At 53.2% G+C, this 22,220-nt stretch overlaps 2 protein-coding genes across 2 annotated transcripts in view; one reads left to right on the top strand and one right to left on the bottom strand.

Annotated features, from left to right (window-relative positions):
- CTNS (cystinosin, lysosomal cystine transporter) overlaps nucleotides 1-415 on the bottom strand; it is a 31,329-nt gene extending 30,914 nt beyond the window's left edge. Inside the window, exon 1 of the mRNA XM_062175303.1 lies at nucleotides 281-415. The gene's annotated coding sequence lies outside the window, so the exon portion shown is untranslated. The remainder of the gene's footprint in view (nucleotides 1-280) is intronic.
- Nucleotides 416-853: 438 nt separating this feature from the next.
- SHPK (sedoheptulokinase) lies at nucleotides 854-21,254 on the top strand. Its single transcript, XM_062216474.1, has 7 exons — nucleotides 854-1,059; nucleotides 6,780-6,921; nucleotides 12,199-12,382; nucleotides 12,930-13,082; nucleotides 14,946-15,121; nucleotides 17,722-17,922; nucleotides 19,549-21,254. The coding sequence occupies exons 1-7, from the start codon at nucleotides 880-882 to the stop codon at nucleotides 19,959-19,961; spliced, it is 1,449 nt and encodes a 482-aa protein (XP_062072458.1). The 5' UTR covers nucleotides 854-879; the 3' UTR covers nucleotides 19,962-21,254.
- The last annotated feature ends 966 nt before the right edge of the window (nucleotides 21,255-22,220 follow it).

Raw genomic sequence — 22,220 nt, 5'->3', positions numbered from 1 at the left:
TGGGTCTCCTGCCGAGTCCCGGGAGCCCGGAGCGCAGCACCAAGTCCACGGCGGCTCGCCTCCCCAGAGCAATTGGGAAACTCCTCGCCTCACACCAGCTGGAGCCAGGGCAGGGGCTCCCATGCGCTGGGGTAGACCACCCACCCTGCCCCAGCTGCCTGGGGTCCCTGCCTCGCCCACCACCTGGCTGGGAGGCGTCCGGCGTCCGGCGTCGACAGCCGGGGCTGGTGGCACAGGCCCGAAGCCCGAGGGGTTAAGTCGGGACCGCGCCGGCTCTCACCTGCGAGCGCCGCGGGGCTCGGAGGACCGACCTCACGGGACGCGTGAACCTCGCGCCAGGTGTCGCTCCGGAGAGTGCCGGGCTCCCGGGCTGGGCAGACTTTGTGTGAGGGCGGGACAGCGGTCACCTGACCCGAGCCACCTGATTCGTGGGCCGCAAGCCGCGGCGCGGTGCTCTCTGGGAGTTGTAGTTTTCACGAGACCTAGCCGGGCGATAGGTTAGCAGGGTTGGGGGCTCGGACGTGAGGGAAGACCATGCCATTTGTAGGGACACAAAGGCTCTGGGAGTCTCCAGCCCCTCTTGGCGAGTCTCGCGCTGCTGTGGTGAGAGTAAAGCCTGGGTCTGCGCTCCGCGGGCTCGGAACCCCTACTCCACCGGGCCGAGCTCTTAGGTCCCGCCTCCCGCCGCCTCTCCGCCTATCGTCGGGGCCCGCCAAGAGGGGTGCGTGAGAGTCCCTCTCCCTCGACCAATGGGAAGACGAGAAGTCCCCTGTTGCACGTGGCTCAATGGCTGACAGGCGAGGCCCCGCTCCGGCTCCGCCTTCCCGGGTGGATCGAGCGGGGAGTCTCTGCCTCGCGCCCGGAACCTGGCATTGCCGAATGCAGTTGGCGATGGCTGCGGGGTCCGTCACTCTCGGCATCGACCTGGGCACCACGTCTGTGAAGGCCGCCTTGCTGGAGGCCGCGCCCGACGACCCATCCGGGTTCGTGGTGCTGGCGAGCTGTGCCCGAGCTGCGCGGGCGGAGGTGGAGGCCGAGAGCGCGGCGGCCGGGCCGCAGGTGAGGCAGCGCCCTGGAGCCGCGCCGCCTCCAGGAGCCTTCTGCACCCCTCCTCCTCCTCCGCCGCCGAGGAGGCCTTCCTGGTAGCCCCCTCCCGCGAAGAAGTGCCGCCGACCCCGGCCCGTGTGCCCTCTGCCTGCCGCGGCTCTGGCTGGTCCTTTAGGCCTGGTTCCAGGACTTCCCCTCCTGCTGGCACTGGTCTCCCTCTCTGTGCTCCTCTGGGGGGTTCTTGCCCATTGCTCCGCTCAGGGTCCCTGTGCTCTCTGCCCTCTGTATCCCGACCTGCGAGGAATCGCTGTCCTGTGCCTGGGGAAAGACCCCGGGCCTCCCTGTCACTCTGCTCCTCACACCCGCCCTGTGCCCTCAAGTCCAGGATTCAGTTCGCTCCCCAGGACAAAGTCTGGGTTTTCCTCTGGAAGTCAGGTGCACAACCAGGCCTGATGGGCCCTGCTCTGGCTCTGCAGAAGTGGACTGAGAAACTTGGCCGGCCACAGCCCGCCAGCCCCAAAGGCCGAATGAGACACACCCAGAGGGGCGACCTTGAGACATAAGTCGGTTAAAATGTCCCTTAAAGGATCAGATAGGGAGTCATCTGGTGCATTTGGTGGCTTGTGGGAGCACCAGATAGAAATGGAGCATTTTGGGACAGTAGGCTCTGGTGGCCGATCCAGAAGGGATGTCAGTCTTCAGAGCTGGATCTCGATCGTTCCTGGAAAGGGTGTCCCTAGGTTCACTTCACGGACAGTAGAAACTAGTACCAGGGAGGTCCCTAGGCAACCTCCTGACCGTTTGGAGCCTCAGCTTGTTCCAGGAGCTTGAAGGCCCCTTCCAGCACTGTCCTTGATTTCTTAGGCCACGCTCCACTCCCAAGAGGTTCAGGTTACAGCAGCACGAAATGCCTGTATTCTTTCTCATGTCCACGCTTTTCACTCATCAGAAGTATGCCAAGGTCAGGCTCGGTGCCTACGTGGAAGATCGGGATTTTAGGTATTTGCAAAGTTAAAAATCTCAGGTATTTGTGACCCTCAGGGCTTTTCCAACCCCTCTGGACTTCATTTCTCAGCTGTGAAAGGAACACAGGGAAGTAGGGTGGAGTGAGTTCCTAAGCACCCTTTTCATGTCTGAAGTTCTAGGATTTGGTCTGGACAGACTGAGTGACCGCCTGAACCAAGCAATGGGGCAGCGCCTTTCCTGTTCCTTGTGCCCATTTTCTCTCCTAGAGTAGCTCCCCGAACACACCCACTCCTAACGCTGCTGAACACTGCCCCCTTGTCTCGACTCCCCTCTGGCCTGCTTCCCTGCTCCACCGTCTCCACCCACACAGTTCACCCACTCCAGGCCCATTTTAAACAGTGGCTCCTCTGTCTTGGGATGATGCCCCACCCAAAGGCCATGTGGGGGCTATTGAAGCCTGCCCCATCCAGTAGAGATGCAAACTGGAAGTGTGAGGCGTGGGGGTAATGTTCAATGTCCTAGGAGTTGCAATAGAGGATGTAAAGGGAAACAGGTGAAATTAATTTCACTTGCATATTTTGGTTAACCCCATGTTCAGACATTATCGTTTTGACATGTAATAATATAAATTTATTAATGAGCTATCATACTTTTTTTTAATTAAAAATCTGAATCCTGTGTCCTTTTAATTAAAACATCTCAGTTCAGACCAGCTACATGTGGCTAGCGACTGCCATGTTGTACTGTGTAGGCCTAAGCAAATGTGTCTTTCCCTGCCTCCTTTTTTCCTTGTTTTCTTTCTTCCCCTCTGGGGGTCATACACAGCCAGGTACTTGCTCCCCTTTCACTGCTCCTTCCGTTGTCCACTGTCTCTCCAAGTTTCGGGGATCCTTGTGAGGGTCTGGGGCTGCCTTCCCTTGGGAATGCTCTGTGCTCCATCTCCACTCCTTCCCCCATGCTGCTGCTCCTCATCTTCTTCCTTCCGTTTCTTTATTCATGCTGTGTCGATCAATCCAAACTCAGGAACTGCACAAATGAAAAAGGACTTTACTTGGGGCCTTAGGGGTGCAGTTCAGGAGCTGCGGGTTCAGATCAGTGTCTTGAAGAAAGCCCGTCAGGTGGGTGTTTATATGGGAGACTGAGTAGTGGGGAGGACTGGGAGCTGTGTGACCCATAGAGGATAAAGAATGGGAACGTCCACAGGACAAGTCCCATAACCTGTTGATTCGCATCGCGAGCCTGTGGCCACAGGGTGACCGTAGGTGGCCCTGGTCGTTCTGGGAACACATGCTCACAGGGTGGAGGCGACCAAGGTTCGTGCTCCCAGCAGCAGCTGGGGTCATGCCCAAGTCCTGCCCCTTGATTGCCTCCAGACTCCAATCTGGAAAGCTCTCTCCGTGTTGCTTTCCCACTTGTGAGGAGCCAAGCACTGCCCCTGATCAAGGCCAGCAGGCTGCCAGGGACCAGTGAGGGGTTGGTTCCCTGGAGCAGAAGGCTGCACTCTCTGGTGGGAACCGAGGGGCCAAGGACTCAATCTTTTCCAAGACCCTGAGCTTTTGTAGTTCCCCAGAAAGCCAATATTTATTAAGAACCAGAGCCACATTTCTTCTCTTCTGAACTTCCATGGACCCTTCTAGTTGTCACTTACGATTTTAGTCTGTGCCTTCAGATGGTTTTTGTGCCAAAAGCAGTTTACTTTGCATGAGATCAAAACAAGTGTTCAACTTAAGAAACTCAGAACTCTAGTTTTTACTTACACTTTTAAATTTAGCTTATTCCATTAATAAAGCTGACATTTTCACCACCACCATTACTGAGGACCTTTGAGTAGTAAGTTCAGTTTGAGATGGAATCCTGGTTCCTATTTATAGTCTCTAACAGGGGCTTACTAATTTAAAGGAAGATGTAGTCACAAAGGCCAGGTTTGTGTCAGGTCATTGCTTGCTTTTCAAGTTGTGTCTGTAACTCCTACCCATTTGGATATACAGGTTGAATATCCCTCATCCAAATGCTTGGGCCTGGAAGTGTCTTGGATTCTGGAATATTTTCATATATGTAAGGGGTATCCAGGGGATGGAACCCAAGTCTGAACACGGAATGCATTAATGATTCATATGTATCTTTTACACATAGCCTGAAGCTAATTTCATAGAATGTTTTCAGCAATTGTGTGCACGAAACAAAGTTTCATGGCGTGTAATTATCCACTTGTAACATCAGGTGGGGGTGCCATAAGTTTCACACATTTTTGAGGATTTTGGATCTCAACTTAGGGATGCTGACCTGTGGTGCCTGATTGAAGCTGGCATATTTTTAGGCCTGACAGGGATGGGGAAAGTCCAGCCCACAGGCCCTATAAAGGCCTGGCAAAATCATCTGGTCTGGTCCTGCCAAAGAAACCACGCAGGTGGGACAAGAGAGTCCATAAATGTAGAGCAGGCTGATTTTTAAGTTCATCATTTAGTGTGGCCTGCGAATGATGTTATAAACATCCGAATGACCGTTGGCAGATAAAGGTTCCCCACCCCTGTGGCCTAAGACACTGAAAAGCATTTTTACCCTGATTCTAAGGACCTTTGAATTTGTCCAATCCTTCATTTTCTTCTTCTTCTTATCTCAGGAGGACTTACTAGTATGATGCTTGGTTAAGCAGTGTTTCTCTTTCATGCTTGTCTTTCAAGGTTGTTAGACCCAGAGAAGTGTTCAGGAAGGGAGGAAGTCAGGAGAGAAGGCTAACTAGGAAGAGATGGTGCAGTCTTTGTTCAGTCTGTTCTCTGCTCCTGGGAGATCGCTCCACACCACATCCCTCGCTGGGTGGCCGATACCATTGCCGATTAATCCTCTGGAAACCGCTCTGAAGATGATACTCTCCTTTCCTTTTATTGTTTGTTTATTTTTATTTTCATTATTTGGAAGGCAGAGTTACAGACGAAGAGAGGGAGGGAGGGAGAGAGAGAGGTATCTTTCATCTGCTGATTCACCCCCCCCCCCAAGTGGCAAGGGCTTGGCCAGGCTGAAGCCAGGAGTCAGGAGCTTCTTCCAGGTCTCCCACGTGGGTGCAGGGGCCCAAGGACTTGGACCATATTCTGCTGTTTTCCCATTAACAAGAGCTAGATCGTAAGTGAAGCAGCCAGGACTGGAACCAGCGCCCATATGGGATGCTGGTGTTGCAGGCAACCCGATACACTCCCTTTCAGAAAGCCCCAGGGCCTCCCCAAGACTACAACTCCCTTGACACTGCCCAGCCTTGTTCACTCGGGGCCCCCGGATATTTCCTGGGCTTCTTCCTCGCCTGCTTTCCCTGGCTGGGTTTTGGTTTCAAAGTCTGAGGGCCCGTTTTCAAGGCACTCAAAAAAAAAAAATGCTTGTCGGATGGGCAGACCAAAGCCGGGCAGAGACCAGCAGAGCCCGTCCTGAACTGCTTTAGTCCTTTCAGACTTTTCTCTGTCCTGCATTGGGACTTGGAGAATGGCTACGCCATGAATACGGCATTTTGGGGCATGCTGAGCGATGTTGTCTAAAGAAAATGGAAAGGCTTTGGAAGCAGGCCCAGCATCAAGGTCCTTCCGTCCTTGCTCCTGTCTACCCCAAGCAGGGAAGGGGTCTTCTGGGATTCCCTTGTCAGCCTTAAGACTGCACTACAAAAGGAGACACAGCTGCCTTCCATCCCTGCCTGAAATTTTATGGTTCATCTCAGGAAAGAAACACCAGGGATGCAGCCACACCTGGACAGCTGGGAGCTTGTCCCACCTGCAGTGGTTGCAGATCTTATTTGTCCCTTGGGCTCATTCAAATTCCAAAGAATCATTTTACAAGCGAAGCTGCTTCTAGGACCAGTCACTCCCCTGCTAACTATTTAGCAGCTCTCAAAATTGTTAGCATTCCTCATTCTGCCATCCCCCACAGAAAAAGGAACATGTATGTTTCTTCTAATTTTTAAAAAGATTTATTTATTGAAAAGCAGAGGGTCAGAGAAAGACAGAGACAAAGAGTCACAGAGAGATCTTCCATCTGCTGATTCGCTCCTCAAATGGCTGCAAAAGCCAGGGCTGTCCAGGCTGGAGCCGGGATCCTGGGAACTCCATCCAGCTCTGCCATGTGGGTGGCAGGCGCCCAAGCACTTGGGCCATCTTCTGCTGCCTTCCCAGGGGCATTCTCAGGGAGCTGGATCAGAAAAAGAGCAGCTGCGACTGGAGCCAGCACTCCGATAGGGGATGCTGGCATTGCAAGCCAAGGCTTAACTCACTGCACCACAATGGCAGCCCCATATTTAGGTTTCTAAGTCATGCTGAGATAGTGGGTGATTTGCATTTTGCATGTTACTAAATCTGCATCTTCCGTCCTGTTCATCTGGTTCACACTGTCAGGTTCATTCTGATAAACTTGGAATGTGGGGAAGAAACAAAAAATGTCCCTTTGTCCTTGTGCCTGCCAGGCTGCTGGGTGTTCCAGGCCCATCACTCTAGGGGAGACCCTTCCCCACTTAGGGTGTGGAACAGCTCTTTCCCAGCTCAGACTGACCCAGGGTAGCACCAAGGCTGCTTCTGAACCCCCATCTGCAGCAGTGCCCTGTCTATGGAGGCCTCTGCCCCCGCCCCATTCCTTCTCCAGGTCCCCTGTCTCTTCCCCAGGGCCGCTCAGCAGGGCGTGGAGGACCCTGGTGGAATTAGTTGGGCAGCCACTACCCAGAAAATCCCTTTGAGACCTGCCCCCCTGCCTGACCTGTTTTCATCTGTCCCTGTCCCATGTGTCCTTTCTGTTTCCAGGGGCGGGAGCAGGATGTGAGGAGAATTGTCCAAGCCCTCAACGAGTGCCTGGCTGCCCTTCCCCGGCAGCAGCTCCGGAGAGTCGGGGGCGTCGGAGTGTCAGGACAGATGCATGGAGTCCTGTTTTGGAAAGTGGGCCAAGGTATGCTGCACTCCGGCTGGTCTCATGCTGCCGACACTCACTTGGGAGGTGCTGTGAAGGGGTGCTGTGGGGGCGCAGGTCATCCTGCACTGAGAGCGAGGTCTCACATGCTGCCTCCTGTATCCAGTGTACAGTCCGTCCTCTACAGAGGTGCAGCCAGTAAGGGAACCATCCATGAACAGGCAGAAAGAGGGAGTTGTCTGATTTCTTCTGTTGGATTCAGCCGAGTGGCTTTTCCCCAGCTGTCTCTGTGTTTCCATCAGTGTCTCCGGTTATGAGTGCCAACAATCAAGCAATTGACTGCAGGCTGTCGGAGATGGCAGGGCTCAGAGAAATGCTGGATTTGGATACAGCTTTTGTTGTTTATATAATCATAGATATGGTTCCAGGGTGTTCCCACTTACGGGCTCAGTTGCAAGGCATCCTTTAGTCGACTCCTACAAAGAGTTGGCACTGTGCGGGGTGTGTGTGTGTGTGTGTGTGTGTGTGTGTGTGAGTGAGTGACCTGTCTGGCCTCCAGGAGGAGAACTAAGCCAGGGGAACAGCAATGAGCACTTCCCATGCCAGGTGCCAGCTGATCTCATTGAACTCAAAGGTCATGCTGCTGTCACTGCTGCACAGAGGAGGAGTTGAGGTTCAGGGGCGTTAGAAGAATAGGCTCGGCCGGCGCCGCGGCTCACTAGGCTAATCCTCCGCCTGCGGCACTGGTACCCCGGGTTCTATTCCCGGTCGGGGCACTAGATTCTGTCCCAGTTGCCCCTCTTCCAGGCCAGCTCTCTGCTGTGGCCCGGGAGTGCAGTGGAGGAAGGCCCAAGTGCTTGGGCCCTGCACCTGCATGGGGACCAGGAGGAAGCACCTGGCTCCTGGCTTTGGATCGGCACAGCGTGCCGGCCGTAGCAGCCACTTGGGGGGTGAACCAACAGAAAAAGGAAGACCTTTCTCTCTGTCTCTCTCTCACTGTCTAACTCTGCCTGTCCAAAAAAAAAAAAAAAGAACAGGCTCAGGACCATGGCAATTCCAGAGCTGCAGGAGGCACCATGGCCTGGGGAGGAGCGGGATGTCCAGGAAGGATGAGACAGCTGCGGGAAGCTGGGAGCTCCTGTTATGGCAGGCATTAGACATTTTTATTTTTAACTGATACGTGAAAACTGTGATGTCTGGGTCCTTGTACACTTGTATAGTATTAAAATCAGAGTAACCATCTCTGTCTCTTCAGACATTTATCATATGTTAATGAAAAAGCATTCAAAATCCTCTCTTCTAGCTTAAAAAAGTACATTATTGTAATCTATAATTTTTAAAAAAAATTTTGTTATAGAATATTTCCTATTTTTAAAAAATTTTATTTATTTGAAAGTGTTACACACAGAGAGAGAGAAAGAGAGAGAGAGAGAGAGAGGTCTTTCATCTGATGGTTCACTCCCCAAATGGCTGGCTGCAATAGCTGGAGCTGAGCTGATCCAAAGCCCGGAGCCAGGAGCTTCTTCGAGATCTCCCTTGTGGATGCAGGGGCCTAGGGACTTGGGCCATCCTCCACTGCTTTTCTGGGCACATTAGCAGGGAGCTGGGTTGGAAGTGGAGCAGCCAGAACTTGAACTGGCACCCATATGGGATGCTTGGCCCTAACCTGCTGCACCACAGTGCCAGCCCCGTAGTCACTAGCTTTTAAAAGACAGATAGAAAAAGAGGGAACTTTCATTTGCTTGTTTACTCCCCACATAGCTACAGTGGCTCCTGGCTGGGACTGAATCTGGGAGCCAGGAACCCAATTCCTGAGTCTGGTCTCCCACATGGATGGCAGAGACCCAAGTGCTTGAGCCATCACAGCTGCCTCCCAGGTGCATTAGCAGGAAGCTGGTGTCAGGAGCTGAGCTGGGACTGGAATCTAGGCTTGGGACACAGGGATCCTAACTAGTGTCTTGACCACTAGGCCAAATGCCCATTCCATTGTTTTTTTTTAAATTACAAAAAAAATTTATGTAGACATGAATATAGGGAGCGTAGTGTTATGAACTGATACATACCCGCGACCTGGCTTCAGCAACATCCGTGTTTTAAGCTGAGGATGGTTTCTTTGGAGGAGCTGGTCATTGAGTCCACCCCTGTCTGCCTGGACAGTCAGCAATTCAGAGTCCCCTGGGCGAGGTGAACAGAGCGTCTACTGACGCATCCTTTGTTCACTCCTCAGGTCGGGCCAGGTAACTGCGGAAGCCTACACCGGCCTTCTCCCTCCTCGCCCCTCTCTGTTAGGCAGTCGGGACTCTAGGAGTTACTTGGCTCCGAGCAGTGGCAGGAGCAGAAGGTAATGGTATTAAAGCTGACTTCTCAGAGGGAGTTGTAAAAGCTTTTTAAACTCCTTAATTTTGCATTAATGAGAATAAATGTCCTTTTAATACTAAAACCCTTCCCAAAGCAGACAGCAGAGAGCCAGGATTGTGGTCTGGTCACAATCTGCCTTTCCCTGTCTCCTGGGCTCTGCACCAACCACACAAACTCCGGGCCACGTTGGTGGAAGGGGCTGCTGAATATTTCATGGAGCCAGCCCACAGCCTGCTTGTTTTGTTCTCTGTTTCTGGGAAGGAGGAAAGCCACTGTTTGGGGGGATGATGATAGCATCTGTTTAGTGGGGTCGAGTGAAGTCATGTTTGGGATCAAGCTGTGCCGCTTTTAATGGCAGCCTTGGTTCAGTTTGGTTTTGGTACCCACAATGCATAAGGCCCTGTGCTGGGCCCCCCAGGAGATAGAGAAATGAGTGGATGAATCTTTTACCTTCCAAACCCAGCCAGCGCGGACGGGCCCCCGTGAACAGAGCAGACGGCTAAGTGCTTCACCGAGGGCGTGGGCGAGCAGGATGGAGGAGAGGCCAGGGAGTCGCTGGTGTCTTCTGAGAGGCCTGTGGTTGTGTCCGTTTCCAAACTCCATATTCAGGCTCAATAAAAGCAGGAGAGAGATGGCGATCATAAAACAAAGCTAACCGGTGGGCAGCAGACAGAGTATTTGCCCATGAACATATGTGGTAAACAGAAGGCGGTTGTCGGTACATATCACGAACCATAACTCAGGACAAATGGCCCCTTGGAAGAGGACACTTGCCATTTCTGTGACAGGAAATACAAATGGCGACCATGTCATTAGTAATCAGGGGAGTGCAGATGAAAACAGCGAGAAACCATTTCCAACAGTGGATTGCAAGAAACTCAAGTTTGGGAATGTCAGTCATTGGCAAAGGGGGTAGAAACTGGTTCTTTTTAAAGATGTATTTATTTGAGAGGCAGAGTTACAGAGAGAGAGAAAGAGAGAGAGAGATCTTCCATCCACTGGTTCACTCTCCAAAGGGCTGCAATGGCTGGAGCTATGCCTACCTGGAGCCAGGAACCAGTAGCTTCTGTGTGCAGGGCCCGGAAGCCCTGTACTTAGGCCATCTTCCACTGCTTTTCCAGGCCATAAGCAGGGAGCTGGATTGGAAACAGAGCAGCCAGGACTCAACCTGACACCAACAGGGGATGCCAGCGCCACAGGCGGAAGCTTAGCCCACTATGTGGAGGCTTAGCCCCCTATGCCACAGCACTGACCCCAAGAAACTTGGCTCCATTAAAGGTCATTGCAGGTTGTGTAAATTAGTGTAGCCATTTGGGGGAACAATTGGACTTTATTAGGATCAGATAGCTGCTGTGACTCAGCAGTTCTGGTCCTTGGGATCTGTTTAGGAAGATCACTCGAATGTGTCTGTGCGTGAAGAGGCACCACTGTGGCCGTTCACTGCATCTTTGGACCATGGATCTGCTGGCTCTCTCCCCCAGGACTGGTTTCAGAACACCAAGGAAAGGGGAGAACACTGAGAAATCCCAGGTTGACAGGGCCTCTTTTGAGCTGATTGTGTGGGTTGATGGTTTGGGACTGGGGCAAGAGGCAGCCAGCCTTGCCTGTGGAGGGTGAACCAGAGGGGGAGCTGCTGGCTCTCTGACTTGTCAGCGCCTCTCCTCACACCCTTAGGTGCTTGGGTGTCTTTAGGAATAAGATCAAAGCAGTGGAAAATGTAGGCGTCCTCCTCCATCTCCAGGGCTAGCAGCCTGTAGTTTCAGGGCCGTTGTAACGTTCTTGGGGCCGGAGGAGAGCCCTGTCCCAAGGGCTGGGTTGACTGTGGGTTCACCTGTGGACCCGCTCTAGGAACTTCTCCATCTTTCTCACTCACTGGTGCTACAGGAGCCAAGGCCTGGCCCTTTACACTGCCTGACAGAATAGCCAGTGATCCCCAGGGAGAAAGGAGCACACAGCCCCAAACACAGGCTGGTTGAAGAGCACAGCTCTTTCAAAAGGAACACATTATCCTGGGTATTGGATGGAGTTGCTATCAGGAGCAAAACTCCCGAAAGAATTTAACATTAGCCCGAAGGTGGGCATGGTGGTACAGCAGGTGAAGCTGCCGCTGGGGATACTCATATCCCACACTGGAGCACCAGTTCAGATCCTGGCTCCTCTGTTTCTGATCCAGCTTCCTTCTCATGAGCCTGGGGGGCAGCAGATGATGGCCCAAGTATTTGAGCCCTTGCCACCCCATGGGAGACCAGGATGAGTTCCTGGCTCTTGGCTTCAACCTGGCCCAACCCTGGCTGTTGTGGCCATTTGGAGAGTGAACCACCAGATGAAAGATATCTCTGTCTCTGTCTCTCTCTGCCTTTCAAATAAATAAATCTTTAAAATTAGCTTGACATAGTAAGTGATGTGAAAAGCTGATAATCAGTGAGGACACAACCAAAGAAAACATGAAAAGAACCCAGCAGAAATATTAGGTATGAAAACCACCCCATGTTCCTTAGTAAAATTTGGTGTCTAAAAATCAGTGAGCTGAGACCAAAGGAAAAGAGAAAATGCGTTGTTAATCATCCAGAATGAAGCCTAGAGAATGTTATGTTGAGAGCTGGAAGGGAGGAGGCCACAGGACCTTGGGATTGTGCCTAATGTCTTCTCCTATGGGGTGGGAGGAAATATACTATCAACTTTGAACAGGACTGAAAAGGGACGAAGAAGAGGTGGATGATGGGACGTGATCAGAACAGGTGGAGATGGGAAGTGACTCGCCTAGGGCGCCTTCCTGTGGTGGGGCCCAGTACTAGCCCAGGGACTCTGATACCGGAGCCCAGTGTGAGAGGAGCACCAGCCCAGTAGTAAGTGTCTGTGCCATAAGCTCACCAGCAGGGGGATCTCAAGGACATGCTCGTGGCTTGGCAGGGACTCTTCTCTCCATGGGCATCATGTCATCCTCTTCTCTCCATCCAGGCTGTGAATGGACGGAGGGAGATGCAGCTTCTGTGTTTGAGCCCCGAGCTGTGAGTCACCTGGTCACCTGGCAGGATGGCCGGTGTAGCAGCAGCTTCCTGGCTTCTCTGCCCCAACCAGAGTCCCATCTCAGTGTAGCCACCGGCTTCGGCTGCGCAACCATCTTCTGGCTTTTGAAAAACAGGTACGGGACAATTGCTCCTCGGATGGACTGCTGCATTTCTGGGGTAAGGAGGGTGGGTAGAGGGCTGCGATCTAGCTGGCCAGCGTCCCTCCACCTGCTGAATTGTGCCTTGGTGAGCATGGCCTGGCCCAGGGTGTAGTTTTACCACCTAGATGTGGTCCTGGACTGCTTCATTTCACCTATTGGGTCTTCATTCTAACCCAGGGAGGGAAAGAAAGGGAGCAAAGAAAGCAAGTGACTTGCCAAGGGTCAGGTGCTGAGGACACTGTGGGGTCAAGGTTACAGGGCTTCTGAGAAAGTCCAGGTCCTGCATTCCAGGCGTGGTGCTTCCTCCTGTGAGTCCCCTCCCTAGTTGGCTTTGTTTGGAGTGAATGGGAGGTCCTCACCCCAGGGGGTCCAGCTGCATGGAGCAAGGGGGTGGTGGTGGTAGTGGTGATGGCTGCCACTCAACTGCGCTATGCCTAGTCCTCCTGCTTACAGCTGGGTGCAGCACATGCTTCTGAGTCCATATCAGACCACAGTGAATTGTTTTTGGTACAAAAACCAGCCCAGAGCTCCTGAAGTCCTACGATGCAGCCGGTACCATCCAAGACTACGTGGTTGCCATGCTGTGTGGCTTGCCAAGACCGCTGATGTCCGACCAGAATGCTGCTAGCTGGGGCTATTTCAACACCTGCAGCCAGAGCTGGAACATGGAGATGTGAGTATAACCTGCAGGCCAGCTCTAGGCTGAAGGGCAGCTCCAGAGCGAGGCGTTAGAGGAAGTGGTGGAAGGGCCTGGAGGCCAGGATCAGGGCTCCACGCCGCAGCCTGGGCCTGTGTGGGCCCAGCTTAGTGAGGTTCTGGGGTGGGGGCTCCTCTCCCAATGCCATGCTGCCCTGCTCCTCTTTCACAGCTGCTGAGACCTACGGTGGGCTCCCTGGGGTGGGCTCCTTCGATCCCTGTGACCCCAGGCCCAGCCTGTAGATTTCAAAGAACAACTCTCAATTTTTAAAATATATTTTCATTTTAAAAACTGTATTTTGCTTATTTGAAAGGCAGAGACACAAAGAGAGATCTTCCATCCTCTGGTTCACTCACTCCCCAGATGCCTGCAATAGCCAGGACTGGGCCAGGTCAAAGCCGGGAGCTGGGCAGCCAATCTAAGTCTCTGTGTGGATGGCAGCATCCCAACTCTTGAGCCATTATCACCTGCTGCCTCCCAAGGTGTGCATTAGCAGGAAGCTAGATCAGAAACAGAGTAGCTAAGACTTAAGCTAGGCATCTTAACTACTGTGCCAAATGCCTGCCCTTAATATATATTTTTTTTTAATTTTTTTTTTTATTTTTGACAGGCAGAGTGGACAGTGAGAGAGAGACAGAGAGAAAGGTCTTCCTTTTGCCGTTGGTTCACCCTCCAATGGCCGCCGCGGTAGGCGCGCTACGGCCGGCGCACCGCGCTGATCCGATGGCAGGAGCCAGGTGCTTCTCCTGGTCTCCCATGGGGTGCAGGTCCCAAGCACTTGGGCCATCCTCCACTGCACCCCTGGCCACAGCAGAGAGCTGGCCTGGAAGAGGGGCAACCGGGACAGGATCGGTGCCCCAACCGGGACTAGAACCCAGTGTGCCGGCGCCGCAAGGCAGAGGATTAGCCTACTGAGCCGCAGCGCCGGCTGCCCTTAATATATTTTAAAATAAGATTAAGAACTGGAGGTAGAATGTTGAGAAACACCTTTCAAGATCTTTTTAATGGGCAAGTGTGTGGCATAGTGGGTTCAGCTGCTGCCTGGCATGCTGACATCCTATATGAGCACTGGTTCACTGCTCCACTTACAATCCAGCTCCCTGCTAATGCACCTGGGAAAGCTTGGGCTCCTGCCACCCAAGTGGGAGATGTGGCTGGAGTTCCAGGCTTGTGGCTTCACTGGGAGGTGAACCAAAAGATGGAAGATCTCTCTCTCTGTGTGTAACATTGCCTTTCAAATAAATAAATAAATCTTAAGAAAAAGATCTTTTTAAACAATTGTTTGCCTTTCCAGGTACAGAGTTCCAGTGCCCTATATGTTCACTTCCTTCAGGGCCCAAATTGTGAGCTCTGAAATAAAGCAAAAAGCACCTGGTAGTTCAGGTAAAAGACTTTGTAGCATGCTTTATAAAACAGCCCCATAGTCACTAACCCTGAGTGATGTGTGCATTTGGTGTTGAGGAGACTGGCAGGCGTGACTTTGGTTGGGACTGTGCTAACCAACTATGACTTTGTACTGAAACCACTGCCATCCCACCCTACCCCCCGCCCCTCTGCTCCCTTTGCAGTGTTTGGGCTCCTTGCCGACATAGGAGGGGGACCGCGGTGACTCCTGGCTCCTCTTATCTCATCTTTCCGATTGCTGTCTCATAGGCTGGTCAGCGAATCCCAAGCTTGTGGCTTTTGCACAGTCCGAGGCTCTCCGTGACAGCCTTGGGTTCCGGCCTCCCTTCTCCTGTACGTGATCCCTAGCGCTTTCCCCTGCTGAGTTTCCTGCAAGTAGCACACAGCACAGAGCCAGGCACGAGGTCAGTGTGGGCGTCCACTTTTGTTTTCCAGATTGAAGGCCTCGGGTTTTCCCGTCCACCTGCTCCCAGACATTGCCGAGCCTGGCACCATGGCAGGAAGAACTTCCCGTGTATGGTTTGAAATCCCAAAGGGGACGCAGGTGGGAGTGGCCTTGGGTGATTTGCAGGCCTCTGTCTATTCCTGCATGGCCCAAAGGACAGACGCAGGTAAGTTTTTCTTTGATTCTTGGCTTATACTTGTGCCTCCCTAACCCCAGCTCTGAGCCAGGGTGTGGGGGCACGCTCTGGAGATCACCATTCTGCAGGAGGAAAAACTCCTTCGTCCCTGCACGTGGGAGCCCCCAGGCCAGCAGGGCGCTCTGTCCCCACTGTGGCCCATTCGTGCTCCCTGTATGGCAGGGGTGGTGAGTGTCCAGCCCACAGCCGTATGCAGCCTGTGAAGCCATTTGGCCTGGCCCTACCAAAGCAACTACAGACAGGACTCAAAATTCAGTATATCTATAGCAGGCAGATTTTAAGTTATTCATTTTGAATGGCCTGTGAATGATATTGTAAATATCCAGATAGCCCTGGGCAGAGAAAGGGTTCCCAGCCGGCTCTGTGGGCAGGCAGAGCAAGCGGCTCTCGACGGCCGGCTGCTCTCTGCATCGCTCCGTGACCGAGAGATGAGATGAGAGCTTTGTGATTGTGTTTGTCATTCCCGATCGGAGTGGAATCTTTCCTGTATTTGAGGTAAGAGAAGCAAAAGTGCAGCGGAGGCAGCGGTGTGGGGAGCAGCTCAACAAACTTCTCGGCAAAGGGTCAGGGGGTGTTTCCAGCCGTGTGGCAGCACCGTTCTGTCGCGACGGTTCACCTCTGTGGTTGGACTTCAGCAGCAGTTCAGACGATCTATACACGGATGGGCACAATGGTGTTTGAGTAAAGCAGGATTCGTAGACGCCGAGGTGTCCGTGTTGTCTGATTTCCACGTGTCATGAAGTATGTCCCCCTCTGGCTCCTGGCAGCCATTTGAAAATGTGACAGCATGCTCATGGGTTTGTAAAATGCTGTGGCCCCTTGGGGAGGAAATCTGGCCAGAGAGCTGGATCAGAAGTGGAGCAGCGGGGGCGTGAACTGGTGCCCATAAGGGATGCCGGTGTTCCTGCCTGCTACACCACAGCGCCAGCCCCCACGCAGATGCTCTGAGGCAGGCTTTTCTTAGTGACTTATCACCCATGTGGTTAGTGTGCACTGGCAGTGAAAGGTGAAGTTCTGCCAATTTTGCTTGCACACATCTGATAAACTCTTTTAAGATGAAAAAAGGGTCACAGCCTACTTTATCTTCCAAGTTTTCAGCTTAAGTCAATGCCCTGGAAAACATGCTGAGTTTACCCTGTGACTTTCCATTTTCCCAGTACACCATCTCTGGTCTTAGGCCCTTTCCTCTCAAAATCGCATGCAGGCTTTGAAATCTGGGACTTCAGTTCCTGTGCTTCCTCCTGTGACCTTGGGCAGGCCAAGTTCCCAGCCTAAGAAAGCCCTTGTTGTCTTAAAAAGTGCAGGTGATGGTGAAGGTGGCTATGCTGGCTGGGGCAGTACCTGTCAAGAGCCAGTTTCTGTCCTCCTATTGGGTGATTTCCAGATCTTGGGCTGTTCCCTCTACAGGGGGCTCCCGCAGGCTTGGGCATCAGTGTGCTTTGGGGGCTAGTCCAAAGGGAAGAAGATCAGGCTGAGGCCCTCCCTTCACCAGCGTGGTTCCAGACGGGGGCTGCTGGCCTGTGCTGTCATGTGTGGACCATGGGAAGTGCTGGTTGGCCCCCATCGTGGACCTCTCCACCTGAGGGGACAGGTGGAGGGCCTGTTACTTCCGGTTTATAGTCACGATAGGAGTCTATATGGCAGAAAGCAAAGGTTACTGGTTTCTGAGATGTGTTTCTGTTTCTGCTCTCCTCGCCTCTGACCCCCCAGAAGGTAGGAAAATTGAATGCTGCCCTCAGCAACTTTGGTCCCTAAACAGAGAAGCAGGCTTTTTGAATAGGTCTCATGAGAAATGGTGGAGAAGGGGCTGTTGGGACGGCCCACGCACTGCTGCAGAACTGGAGGAGAGAATCACCTTGTCCGTCTGGGTCTGAGAGACTCCCTCTGGGATGGGGATGGGGTAGGGGTTAAGTAGAGTGCCTTGGGTACCCCACGGACATGGAACTTGTCACAGATGAGAATCAAACCTGGGTATCGCTCCCCTTAAGAAGTCATCAAACACTATGTAAGAAATTACGCCAATGCTCAGTAGTTCCCAAACATTGAGTATCTTACCCGGCTTTCAGCTTTCGTGGGTCAGGAATCTGGGGGTGGTTGCAAGGCCTGGCTCCAGGTCTCTCATGGGGTTGCACTCCCGCTGGGCTGCAGTCTTTCCAGAGGCCTGACAGGGTCTGCAGGACCTGCTCTGAGCTCACGCATGTAGCTGTTGGGAGAGGCCTCAGTTCCTTGCTACGTGGGCCTCTCCACAGGGTGTGTGACGTGGCACCTGCCTTCCCTGAGAGCCAGCAAACTGAGCAAGAGAGCCACCAACACAGACGGTGCAATGCCTCCCTTGACCTGGTCCCTGAGGCCACACATCCGTGGTCACTCTGCTCTTATGTGTTGGAAAAGGGCCACTGAGTCCAGCTCACGCTCGCTGGGAAGGGAATCAGGCTCCACCTCTTGAAAGAGGCATGTCAGTTAATTTGTGACCACGTGTTTATAACGCCCATACTCTCCCAGTGCCCTGCTGTGTCTGTGATCTCTGCGTTAGCCAGACAGGCCTCAGCCCTGCTCTCTTTGGACCCCAGTTCTCAACATCAGCACCTCGGTTCAGCTGGCCGCGCCCATGCCTCCAGGATTCCAGCCGGCGCAGACTCCGGACCCCGCGGCCCCAGTTGCCTACTTCCCCTACTTCCACAGCACCTACCTGGGGGTGGCCGCGTCCCTCAACGGGGGCAATGTTCTGGCCACGTTCGTGCACATGCTGGTTCAGTGGATGGCAGATCTCGGTAAGCTGTGGCCCGCACTGTGGCAGTCTCTGCTTGTCCTATCCCTAGCAGTGTCTTGGAGCTTAATGTCTAGAGTTGGGTCTCAGACCGCTCCAGGTCCTAGCATGCCCCTTCCCTCCTTAGGAGCCTGAGCTTGCAGCCTCTTTTCCTCTTGTCCTCTGGGCTGCCATCACCTACCCTCTTCTGGGTGAGCAGGGGTCACCTTTCCCCCGGCCTTAACCATGGAGCATCCTAACAGCCTCCCCTGCTGCCCTCTGCCCATGCTCAGAAATGCTGATCCTTTTGACCAAGTGGTAGGGTGGGGCCTGTTATAAAAAGCCCTTGTGTGGTTCTCATTACCCTAGAACGTTCTCAGCGAGTGGTCCAGCGGCCAGCAGCACTGGCTTCCTTTGGGAACATTTAACACCTCTGAGTCTCAGGGCCTGCCCCGGGCAGATGTGTGGAAGCTGCTTTGTGATCCCTCAGTAATTTGTCCCCACAGTCAAGTTTGAGAAGCATGCCAGGTCTAGGCAGGCCTCGCTCACAATCGCATCACCAAGGAGGCGTTTAGAAACTGCAGCGCTCTGGGCAGGCATCTGGTGCAGCATTTAACGTGACACTTGGGATCCTTACCTCCCACATCGGAGTGTCTGGGTTCCAATCCTGGCTGCTGATCTTCTGATCCAGGCCCCTGCAAATGCACCTGGGAGGCAGCAGGTGATGGCTCAAGTACTTGGGTCCTTGTCACCGATGTGAAAGACCTGGATGGAGCTCATGGCTTCAACCTGGCTCAGCTTTGGCTCTGTGGGCATTTGGGGGGTGAACCAGTGGACGGAAGATCTCTCTTTAACTCTACCACTCTGCCTTTCAAATAAACACAAATAAATAAATAGAACTAGAAAAAGAAATCCCAGCCCTCAGACTCAGCCCAGAGCAGTGCAATCAGAATGTCTGGGGATGGGGCCAGCTGCTCAGGCAATCCTGGTGTGTGCACCAGTGGGAGACCCCAGGCTTGATAATTTTTCTCCCCTCCGGGCCAGGTTTGCTGTCCCTGTGTTAACAGAAATTAGAGATCAAAAGTGATTCTCAGGTTGAAGTGTATTGGAAACAAAGGCTTCTTTGATTGGTTTGATTCTTTGGAATGCGGAGCTAACATAGCATGGACCAGGAAAAGCCTACGGGGACTCTAGCCTGGCACCAACAAACAGCTGGATCATAAACCCATCACATCCCCCTGGGCTCAGGTGCCCTGTGTGCGTCACGAAGGTGGCCTAGACTGTGTTCAGCCTGGGACCCTGGGGCTCCTGCAGTGCTGCTAATGGCTCTAAGAGCAGCCTTGATGGTTCGTCAGTGTTTGCATTTGTCCCCCTTGGGAACAAGGGTCCCACAGCTGTGTGACCCTGAGGAAGGCTGGGTTAGGGTTAGGGCTCCCAGCAACACTTGGGAGATCTCTCCCTGAAGTCTGGCTGGGACACAGGGCAGAGTCTAGCCAGCCAGACTGTGCGAGTCTCTCAGCCTGGAAGCCTCCATCGCAGGGTGAGGAGGAGCAGCACGTAGTCCCATGCCTGCCCTGTGGGAATTCAGTGCAATCTCAGCCTGAGGGGAGCGGCCGCAGGAGCTCACGCCGATCTTCTCTGTTTCTGGCAGGCCTGGAGGTCGAAGAATCCACTGTGTATTCACGCATGATCCAGGCAGCTGCGCAGCAGAGAGACACCTGCCTAACCATCACCCCAACAGTGTTGGGAGAGAGGCACCTGCCAGACCAGCTGGCCTCTGTGACCAGAATCTCCTCCTCCGACCTCTCCCTGGGGCACGTGACCCGGGCCCTGTGCCGAGGCATTGTTCAGAACCTGCACTCCATGCTTCCCTTTCAGCAGCTGAAAGAGTGGGGCGTGCAGCGGGTGATGGGCAGCGGGAGTGCGCTGTCCAGGAACGAGGTGCTGAAGCAGGAGGTGCAGAGGGCTTTCCCGTTGCCCGTGTCCTTCGGGCAGGACGTGGACGCAGCTGTCGGGGCAGCTCTGGTCCTGCTCCGGAGACCCATCAAGCAGAAGGAGCCCTAGGCAGCAAGCTCCTTGCCTACAGGACCGCTGTGAGTTTTACCTGCTTGGCATTCCTGACACAGACTCTGGACTGTCTTTCCTTCGGGGCAGTTCTCTGGGGGAACTTTGAAGTCACGAGGGTCCTTTATCAAGTTCAAGAAAAACTGGAATTAAAAGATACATTTATTCTGGTGCAAAAGATTTTGAAATCCATGCATATTTCCCCCCCCCCAAATTTACAATTCATGAACTTTATGAAGACCCCTTGTGTGTTCATGGGGCACCATCTTGACCCAGAACTTACCCTCTGGACATCCTTAATCAGCTAGGGGTCACCAACCAGATCCCAAGCCAGTGCCTTCCGGAAGAGACTCACTGGAAGCTGGTTGTGAATGTCACTATGGAAAAAGGAAGAGAGAACAGCAGCTAAGACTCCTGGTTGGGAGGCTCATCTGTGATTCGCCTGTAGACAGAGAAAGAATAACTGTGGACTTCGACAGCAGAAAGTGTGGTGACCGCGGCTCTAAGCAATCAAAGAGGACCTCCCCTGTGTTCAGCTTCTGGGTGATTGATTTCCGAGACATGAAGCCGAGACTGGGGCACATGCTCTGTTGGAAATGTCCATCCCCACCGGATTGTGCCGTTGACTGGGAAAAGCCCGCTAAGCTGAGTCTGCTCTAGTTCCTCTCAATACAGCAGGCTCATAGGCAATCATAGGAAGCAAAAGTCGATGGCAGGACCAGCAAGGGGGATGTGTGGCCAGCACTATTCTAACACGCTGTCCCCAAGAGTCTGACAAGGCCCCCACAGGTCCCTTTTCTAGGCTCTGTGTCTGTGTATCTGTGTTTTTGCCCTCACACACCCCCAGAAGTCTTCATGGGAAGAGGTGCAACCAGACGGAGTCCTGTCATGGGTTAGCCCCATCGAATAAAACCCCAGCTCTTCTTTCACTTGGTGTGGGCCTTGCTGGCCTGCTGTGTGTTTCCGACTCAGGAGAAACATCCCACTGGAGTGGGCATCCTTGTAGGGATGCCAGAGTGTCCCACACCCTCCTGTGGTTGGTAGGAATGACCACGCATGGCTTCCAGGAGAGGACTGCCGTCACTGCACCAGCTCCCAGATGCCCAAAGGGTCTCAGGCCCAGTCACTTCCGACCCTGAGGCCCGCCTTGGGTAACGCGCTCAGGAGGTAGTCACACGTTGTCTCTTTGTAAACATCATGTGACAGATTGTGTGATTGTCCGATGCCCTGAGGTTGATTTGCCTGGCTGTGCCGACTGAACTTCAGATAGTAAATAAAGCTCATTGCTCCAGAGTCATGTGCCTTTAAGAAAACATGTGTCCTGTTGGAGAAGACTCCGTCACACACAGCTATAGAGCTTGATTGGGTGGTTGACCTGGGGGATTCTTTATCTTGTAGGAAGGCTTTGCCCACGTGTTCTACCAGGACAAACATCAGCAGGTCTCTCAGGACATCAGATCACATTTCTCCCAGCCAGAATGAGTCAAGATACCATCGTGTTGGAGCCCTGAGGGATGCCTTACGAGAGAGAAGAAAAGGCTGAAAGATAACAGCCCTGTCTGGTGAGAGGAACTGTGTCTTCTGACCTCAGGGAGGCAGCTGTCTTGCAGGTACAGCTTAGGAACTTGATGGATGTCCTACAGTGCAGCCCAGCCCTGTGCCTGCTGTGGCACTGGAACTCTCTGTCCCCTTTCCAATCCGTGTGTCTGCTCTACCCCTGAGTGCTGAGCCTCGCAGCGTTGGGGCTTGCACGTGGCCTCTGTGGGATGTGGAGTGAGGCAGAGCATGGCTGCCGGGGTCTCATTTCTCCGGTCTGAAATCACAAACCCCTCACAGCTGTTGCTGAACTCCCTGGAAGCACCAGTAAGCATTTGAGACCAGCCTGCTCCTCAAAACAGTCTGCTGTGTGATCTCAACTCCACTTATTTGTAACTCAATTGCTCTTTAGAAGAATCCTAGAAGGTGGCGTTGGGATTCCCATTCCACAGATGGAGAAACTGACACACAAAGATGTTAAATGACTAACCTAAGCTTACAGTGCCAGGATTCAAAACCCAGAGGCCACTCTGACATTTAGGAGCATAAGTGATGGAGTGGATGACGCTGTAGAGGCAGGAGCCCGAAAGAGAAGTCTACAAAGTAGCTGGAGAGAGGTGGCAGCCAGACCCAGCAGAGAGAGAGGGGTGACCTTCTGCCTGCTCGGCTTGCTCCCCTTCTCCCTGCCACACTCCCCTCGCCTTGGGTCCTCGGCGACATCCA

This window comes from Lepus europaeus, chromosome 18 (genome assembly GCF_033115175.1).
Source record: "Lepus europaeus isolate LE1 chromosome 18, mLepTim1.pri, whole genome shotgun sequence".
NCBI lineage: Eukaryota > Metazoa > Chordata > Mammalia > Lagomorpha > Leporidae > Lepus > Lepus europaeus.
This window is presented reverse-complemented; position numbering and strand designations above follow the sequence as displayed.

Excerpts from the sequence above, each read along its gene's own strand:
- SHPK (XM_062216474.1), top strand. The coding sequence starts at position 880 with ATGCAGTTGGCGATGGCTGCGGGGTCCGTCACTCTCGGCATCGACCTG. Across the intron at positions 1,060-6,779 it reads GCGCGGCGGCCGGGCCGCAG|GGGCGGGAGCAGGATGTGAG; the intron begins GTGAGGCAGCGC and ends TTCTGTTTCCAG. Across the intron at positions 15,122-17,721 it reads GGCCCAAAGGACAGACGCAG|TTCTCAACATCAGCACCTCG; the intron begins GTAAGTTTTTCT and ends TTTGGACCCCAG.